Genomic DNA, 8,292 nt, shown 5'->3' with positions numbered 1-8,292 from the left:
ACTTTCTGACGTGAGGGAGAACTGGGCTGCCCACTCATTCCAGTTAACTCTTGTTACTGGCCAACAGGTCAGGTCCCACCTGGCTCTGGGGAATGAAAAGCAGAACACGGTGCACAGGCTCCTCTTGTTTTCCAGCCCATCTGAGTTTGCTCTGCTAGGACTGGATTCATTCCACTCAAGAAATACAGAAAAGCATACTATTTCAAGTTTAACATGTACAGAAATGAAAAAAAAAGAAGTCTGTATTGGTGGCACTGGTGTACTGGAGCACCAGTTAGAACCTGCCCTCCTCATGAGGACAAATACAAATTATAGGGCTGATCTTGAACAGGTTGTTGCAAAACACAACTTTTGCCATGAGCTTTTACTAAGGGCTAAGAGCCTTCCGAATAGCTGCAGTTATCCATCCAGAACAAACATCCAAAGATTCTTTGCCAAAACCAACCACGCAATAATTGGCTAATAATGACATCAGTTTTAATGACACAAACTATTAGTTTGCTGTTCAAAGGTCTATTGTGTGTTCACTTCTCAAAGGAAACCAGCTCATTAGGTGCTAAATCATCCATCCAACTATCCCCTTTTACCTTTACTGGCAAGTGAAATGGGCAGAGGAGAATCTGGGCTCCCATCTGATTCAAAGTGCTCCAGCTGGCTTTCCATCTTTTTGTTGGAGGGAAAATTGTTCCCTATTACTTAGTATCCATCACATACAGTAAGAGTTTCTTCTGTTATAATTGTTTGACAAGCATTATATAAAATGGACCAAAGTCTTTCTTGAGCAAATACCTTTGTATGAAGTAAAGCCAGCAAATGCATCAGAAAAAAACAAACCAGTTACATTTATCAAATGTTACAGAGAATTATTAATCTCATCTTGCAATGTTTGCAGCTGCAAAATGTGCAAGGGAAAAGCATGTAAAATGAAAGATGATGTGCTGTAGAACAGCTCTTGGTACCAATGCCATCCACTCTGGGGCCAGTGTGGCTGTAGGAGCACAACTCCAGCACTCAGCTCTTACAAGCTGGGCCCAGCAGCAGCAGCACTGACAGCAGAGGCAACCCCAGGAGCGGGCTGGCTCCAGGCTCCAGGTGCCCACGAGGTCAGTAAGCTCCACCCGTTAGTGGGCAGCAGCACTCGGGGCAGAGGAGGTGGCAAACAGGCCCAGGCAGGAGGGGCACAGTAACTCAGGCAGCACAGCACGGCCCAGCCACACACATCCCTCAGACAGACACCAGATCGTTCCCGTGTGGCGACAACGCTGCACTTGCCAGGTTACACTTTCCATTGGGATTCATAACTGGACTCCTTAAGCTTTTATCCACTAAGAAATTCCAAAGGAATCTCTGTGGTGGGTGGAGGATTTAATTAAAAACATGAAAGAAAGAAACCCCTTTTCTGTATGCATAAAGTTTTATTTGCTGCTGATGGAATTATCTGCCTGCACAAAACCACAATGTCAATACCTGACATATTAGCCAAGTTTGCAAAGAAGAAAACAAACACAGAATAAATAAACAACAATGCAGAATTTGAAGTTGCCCAAAGTATCAAAAACTTTTCATGTGAGATTTTGTACACATTAGTGCTGACTAGTCTGATTTTTCATTCCTCACTGTACAAAACTCTGGTAAAACCATGTCTAGCACACCTGAGCAGGGAGGGGAATTGCTATGAAGCCACAGGACAACGTTGGCACACATACACAAGGGATCCGTTTTCCACCAATACATCTTAAACCAAAAATTGCTATCTGGAGAAGTAAAGTTCTGAAACTGCCTTCCAAAAACAAACAGCTGGTGCAAAAAGTGTTCTTGTTAAGGTAGAAGCTAAGTGATTTTTAGGAGTGCTTGATCTGTCACAGAGACCTTGGATAACAAGAAGCTTCTTATTTCATCTATAACATAAGATCACAACTCTCCTACAAGTTAAGTTTGTAATGAGTACATTATAAATCACTGCAGTGAGTACAATGCAATGGAGAAGTAAAGCAGAGCACAGAGTTAAGAGATAAGCACAGCTCTGTTTACAGTTCTTTGTCATAAAGCTTTTGGAAGATCCTCGCTGAGCAGGATACCTGGAGCCCAGGGTTCTACTGAGAGTATGTTTTTTATAACATCACACTATTGAAAGAAATATTAATCACTACACAATATTTGAGAATACAAGAAACAATATACAAAATGTTAGATAACCTCACAACATCCCTTTATATTAATACTGAAAAGGGCTTTGCTTATTGAACAGAAAAACCTCCATCTGTAACGCTCACAGTAGGTGTGATAAATCAGTATGTAGACATTGACTAGAACAACACATTACAATCAAAGAATACAAAATACAAATAACTTGTAACTGCTGTTAAAAAACCCAAACTGAATGCTGAACAGATGATCTCATGCTCCTGTGTATTTCTCATTTTAGATCTCATAGTTTCTGAATTTCCTCAGAAGGTCTGATGGAGCATCGCCTGACCAGCGGAAACGCAAGTGCCAGTAATTCCCCTCTGAAAATCCTGAGGGGAAAAAAAGAGAAAGACAACTAAATTATTATAAACATGCATAAAATTAAATTTTCTGAAATAATACTTGATGGTCTTCTCAAAAAGAAATAAGCAGAAAAGTGGTCACTTCCAGTGCTCTCGTCTAGCACGGACAAATAGGAGCACTGAGTTCTTGGCAGGCTGGAACAGGAGCTCAAACACCAACCCTCACACAGAGATCCGCTGGGAAGGTCCCAAAGGAGAACAGCAAGGCCCTGGCAGACCCTAAAGGGACTCACAAAGGAAAACTGAACAAATTGCATCGGCCTAATCTAAGGAAGAAGATGGAGGTGGTGATGTGATAAATCTGCAAGTGTGACCTGGGGCCTTTCCATACTAAAATGTGACCTTCCTTTTACAGCAAAGGGAATCCTACGAGCAGAATTAGTGCTCAAATTTGTTGTTTGAACTGAAATAGCCAGGGAGGTGGCAGTCCAGAATTCATCCAGGCCAGCAGACAGGAACAGACAATGCCACAGTTTCAAAGTGGAACTCAACATGCTGGATCAAAACAAAAACATTATCAACATCCTAACATCGGGTATAAACACTGAAGTGCACACACACTCTGTCAAATATAATATTAACATTTATTAATGTGAATATATGCCACTGGATAAAGGAAGTAGGCACTTGATGAGTTTGAAGGTTTTTCCATTCAAATACCTGTAAATTAAATTAAAACTTAAAAAAAAAGACCAACTTGAGAAAGAAGATACATGAAAAGAAAATTCACCATTACAAGGAACAAGATGATGTTTTCTTTACTTCAAAATTTTACTGTTCTACAAAGGATACAGTGAGGAATTAATTACCAAGGGGAAAAAAAAAAAAAAAAAAAAAAAAAAAAAAAAAAGGAAAGCAAATAGTATGAAGTTATAGAGCATAATTTTTCAAAATCAAGTTTTCAGTTAGGCCTGGCATACACTTCCTTGTAGAATTTTCTTAGCAATTTTGTGCATTCTACAAATATTTGGGATTACATTAGGTTTTGCTCCCCTCACAGTTCACCCTAATTTCCTGTTTGATCAAACTGGGGAGAATTGACAGGATTTTGTTTAACAACAGTTCTGTGCTAACATGGGCCTAGGATTATGAAAGTCCTGAAGGATCAGGCAGCACAGAGGGTGCCCGTGGTGCTAAGGAAGCTTTGATCAGGTACTAAACCACAGCCAGGAAGTGCTGACTGGTGGGTGACACTTCTGAAACACACATTTATTCTGGTGCATACACTACTTAGAAAAAAACAAACTGTTTGAATACAGAAGAAGCCTTCAAGTCTCAAATTTTAGACCTCACTAAACTCATTAGATGCAAACTGTCCAAAACTACTGAATAATGGATAAAAACTCCCCAAACCTAAGTATTTTACTTAACAGTTCTAAAATTTATTTTAAAAAGTCATTTAAAATAACTGCCTTCTCTTTTTACTTTGCATTTTTATATATCAGAAAAACTAAACTTTCCATTTTGATTGAAGCATACTTTTTTCTCCTTCTTCTCCAGCTGCAGCTTTTACTAGCAAACAAACAAGGAAACTTGGGGTAGGGAGGAAGGAGCATCTGAAAACTTCAAAATTAAATAAGTAATCAAAATCATAAAACCCAAGCCAAAATCCCAATCCAAAACCACATTTAAAAAGCTAAAAGTTCAACACGCTGTTCTGGAGAAGACTTTCTCACGACTGAAAGCCCCCATTTCAGGCCAATCCCTGAGTACTGCAATTTTCTATAACTGCTGTTTTCACTTACTTGGGGAGTCTGGATTCTTTGAAGACTGTGGTTTCACTTCAGGGATTGCAACATCTTCTTGTTCCCTGCTCCCTTCCAATAATCCATCTCCACTGTTTTCCATCTGTTGTGTCCACATCTCGTTAGTTATGTTGTTGGTATTACCAAAGTCAGGAGCTTCCAGCATTTGGTCCTTCTTACTTTGGACAGCCCAGTGCATTGACTAAAGGAATGCAAACAGAACAAAGAACTAAGCCCTATGCTTTAAGGGTTTCTAATGACTCTTTCTTTTTTATATTGCTGCAATAAAAGGTTAAACAAAGCACAGTGAGAAGCCTACATGTCAATAGGATAGAGGAAAGTATGGTTACGTGTCACAAACAGCATTGGAGAGGACGTCAGGTGGGGGTGAAGAACAAAATGTACATCAGAATTTTAAGGGCCTTTTGTCCAGTTTCTTCTGCCATGAATTCAGACTTTTTTTTAAGAGGGCTTGGGTGACTTCAGAAATGTTCATTTTCAAAGCTGTCTTTGACTTCAGAGTACCCTTTGAAGGCAAGGCAATCTGAAAATATTTAATATTAAAGTCTGTGGAATAACATCTGTTTGGAACTCAACTAAGCTTAATTGGATATTTCCACCAAACATTTAAGCTCAGGCATAATGCTGTAGTTGAAATGTCTCAAACTTCTCTCCTAAGCAGAACTGAGGTGGGCAGAATTGACATAGGAGACTTTTATTCATCTGCTTTAAAATATGACTATGTAGCCCAATCCAGTATTATGGAATTGACCTATACTAGGGGCACACTACCAAATCTTCTCAATAGCAAAATCAGGAGGGAAATCACCCCAAAACCTCCTGCCTCTGTCTCAGATGACCCCACCAGCCTTGCAGGGTCCCTCCAAAGCTCTGTGGGAAGCCCAGGGTTCCAAGGAAGTACCTTCTGGATTTTTCAAATGACATCTTTATTTAATCAGACAGCATGAAAGCCTATCTGATAAGCAATATACCAAGAGGAGAATATATTACAAAAAGATCACAGCTTTAACTTAACTTTGAAAAGAAATAAAAGTTTCCTACAAAAGCAAAGTGAGCTGAAGCATTTGAAAACAGCCCTTAAGTTACTTAAACTTCCTACAAAAGCAGCAACTTGACAAATTCACTCTAAAACTACTGGCTTAACGCCCTTCTGTGAATGGGCTCCTGAAGTCCTCCAATTTTTCCTGAATTTCCTTAACATCCACAGTGCAGCAATCTCCCTGCACCATCCCCAGAGGCTGGCAGTGCAGGAGCCCCCACAGCTGTAGCTCACACCCCGCTGAGCTGCTGAGGGCCCGAAGGGGCAGCACCGACCGTTCTGACGGAGCTGCTCAGGGCCGCCCACTGCTGGAACGGGACGGTGACTCTGCTGCGGCGCCAGTGATCGTAACGCGCACGGCTCTCCTCGTTGGTCAGAGTCTCCTTGGCCTGCTGCAGCCTCTGGAAATCCTCCACTGGGACACAGACAAAAAGGACACCGAGGACAAGGTTTGGTTGGCAAAGAAATGAATTCAGATGCAAAAGGGGACCTGCCAGCAATGGCTCAGAGCAAAGCAGAGGAGAAGGCAAAAGGAGAAGCAAGTGGCCAAGGGATGTGGTTCTGCTTCCAGCTTGCAGTTCTGCCTGGCTTTCGGATCATGGCACCTTTGGTGGACTGCTACCCCTGCAAATCAGGATTGAAATGTTCCTTTGTCTACCAGCTTCAAAAGCTCTTAAACTTGAGAGAAACTTACAGAGTACACAGGTAAAAGACACAAGTCAACCCCTGCAGACCACCTTAAAGAGGGAAATTAGAGCAACACTGCTTAGAAGGAGCACACTGAGATCTGCAGCAGCACAGGAGTCAGAGCAGAGCACGGCAACAGAACCATGAGCAGCAAGAAAAAAAGATGAGCAGGAGCTGACAAACAAGAATAATAATCTAAATATAGCTCAGATTAATTATTTTGTGCATTTTATTCAGTGTATTTTCCACATATGCTAAAACGTTATCCAGACTGCATGAGTAAGAGCTCTCATTTTTCACTACAGGATAATTTTTCATGGAATGGTTACTAAGGATGCACCTGCACGTTACTATTTGTGGAAGGGTTATAAAGATTTAGACTTTATCTATGACTCACCTATGGAACAGTGATCTATTATTATTACTATCATTCATTTATTCCAGTTTACAAATTACAGAGAGTTCTTTTGAAATACACTACACCCAAACACTAATCAAAATTGGTAACAATAAATCAAACAAGAGACAACAGGCTGAGGGAACAATTGTACTAGGTTTTGTGATTCTAATATTACTAGTTTTAAACAAATAAAAGGTCTACTTTAATTACTCTTTATTAAGCTTTAAGCCGATGAAATAAAACACATAAAGTAAATGCTCACATTTAGTATTGTAAAAAGGTATTTAAAGTAAATAAGGCATGTTCAGGTAAAGAGAGAGTATAACATTTCTTTGTGACAAGCAAAGCTGCTCTGATATTTGGCACTTGGCTGCTCTTTTCTGTAGCTCAGCCTCGGTGAGCTCTGCCCAGGGCTCTCTGTGGTGATGAATGGGCAAAGATTGCCCAGATAACCCAGGTGCTGCTCAGGCCTCCCAGCTCTGAGGAGCTGCCCCCTCATCAACACAAACATCAGCTGCTGTTCTGCAAACAGAGGCTCCTCGTGGGGCTGGCTTCTCTTCACTTCCAGTCATTAAATTACGTTAAAAGAAACTAAAGCACATTGATGTGCTCCTCACAGGCTTGTTCCTGGCACTAAATTAACTGATTGATGCAAGTGTGGCACTTGAGGGCGACTGAGCATGGAAGTGAACAAACTCCATAGGTCTGGGAAGGGACACACACCAGAAATAAATTCTATTTTGAAAGAGGTTCAAGGTCCTAAAAATAAAAAAAATCCAACAAGTGTCTTCCTTCACTATCACAAAGGAGTGTGCAAGTCTTGGAAAGAATATCACAAGCTTGTTATTTAAATAGAACATGCTCAATGCACACAATGATTAAAATATATTGAGGGGAAATAAAGATTAAAGGCTGAATTTACTATCTTGCCATGCCAATAGAAGAAAAACATTGATTGTTATTACACAGGAAAGAATACATACCTGCTTTGGGGTTTCCAGGATGCTTGTCAGGATGACATTCAAGGGCTTTAATCTTATATTCAGCAAGAATCTGCTCAACCTAAACAACATATTGAGACAAAGTGAGTAAACACAGAAAAGATTTGCAAATTTTCTTTTTGAAAGAGGCTGGGAGGAACAACAAGGAATGCTGAAAGATTTTGTCCCATTCAATTTTACAAGCTTTAGTACAAGCAAAGTAGGTAACAACCATCTGCCAGCAACACTGCTTATTTAATTTCATTTCCATGCACTTATCCTTGGTCTTGTTTCTGTGAGGCTGTCATCCAGCATGGCTCTATAAAAATGTGCAAAGACATTTGACCACAGAGGCAAAATGCATCCTTTCAGTTGCTCTTTACTTCATTTAATCAACTCCAACTTTCAACAGAGTCTCATAGCAGGAAGCAAAGGCTCTCTGTATTGCTGAAGATCAATTTGTGTGTTTAGGTGGCTTCCTCCACATCCTCTTCATAGGAAATTCAGCCAGCACCCCATGAGGTTTCCATCTTGGATACCACAAGATAACTCACTCCATAACCAGTAGTTCATATTCTTTCAAGTTAATTTTCCATGCAAAAAGGTTGGCTTGGAGTAGAACAGATTTATAATCAACATTAGAATATTGGCATGTATTAGTTTATCATTTAATTGCAAATTCCCACAATTTGTTACACCATAAAGTATTACAACCACTGAAAAAACTAACACATGTGGAGCCATGAAGCCACTGGAGTGGGCATCAGCTTAGATTTTCAAATGTTTAGTGCTTTTCCAAGTATCTTGCTGGTTCTTATAATTCAGAAGCCAAAACTTCTTTGTATCATTCCAGTTCAGCTTAAGCTTTCAC

At 40.3% G+C, this 8,292-nt stretch overlaps 1 protein-coding gene across 4 annotated transcripts in view; it reads right to left on the bottom strand.

Annotated features, from left to right (window-relative positions):
- Positions 1-1,395: 1,395 nt before the first annotated feature.
- Positions 1,396-8,292, bottom strand: part of DNAJC12 (DnaJ heat shock protein family (Hsp40) member C12) — a 12,978-nt gene continuing 6,081 nt past the window's right edge. For 2 of the 4 annotated variants that reach the window (XM_041490081.1, XM_041490082.1), the window contains 4 exons: positions 7,425-7,503; positions 5,630-5,769; positions 4,295-4,496; positions 1,396-2,516 (listed from right to left, as the gene is read on the bottom strand). In XM_041490081.1, coding sequence (XP_041346015.1) covers positions 2,422-2,516; positions 4,295-4,496; positions 5,630-5,769; positions 7,425-7,503 — 516 coding nt within the window. In that variant the 3' untranslated portion in view covers positions 1,396-2,421. Of the gene's footprint in view, positions 2,543-4,294; positions 4,497-4,613; positions 5,770-7,424; positions 7,504-8,292 lie in introns of those variants that run through there. The other 2 variants (XM_041490083.1, XR_005957055.1) reach the window with 2 other exon arrangements.

Source organism: Pyrgilauda ruficollis, unplaced genomic scaffold (assembly GCF_017590135.1).
Source record: "Pyrgilauda ruficollis isolate IOZ18807 unplaced genomic scaffold, ASM1759013v1 scaffold98, whole genome shotgun sequence".
NCBI lineage: Eukaryota > Metazoa > Chordata > Aves > Passeriformes > Passeridae > Pyrgilauda > Pyrgilauda ruficollis.
Note: the sequence above shows the minus strand (reverse complement) of the source record. Positions and strands in the feature narration are given on the sequence as shown.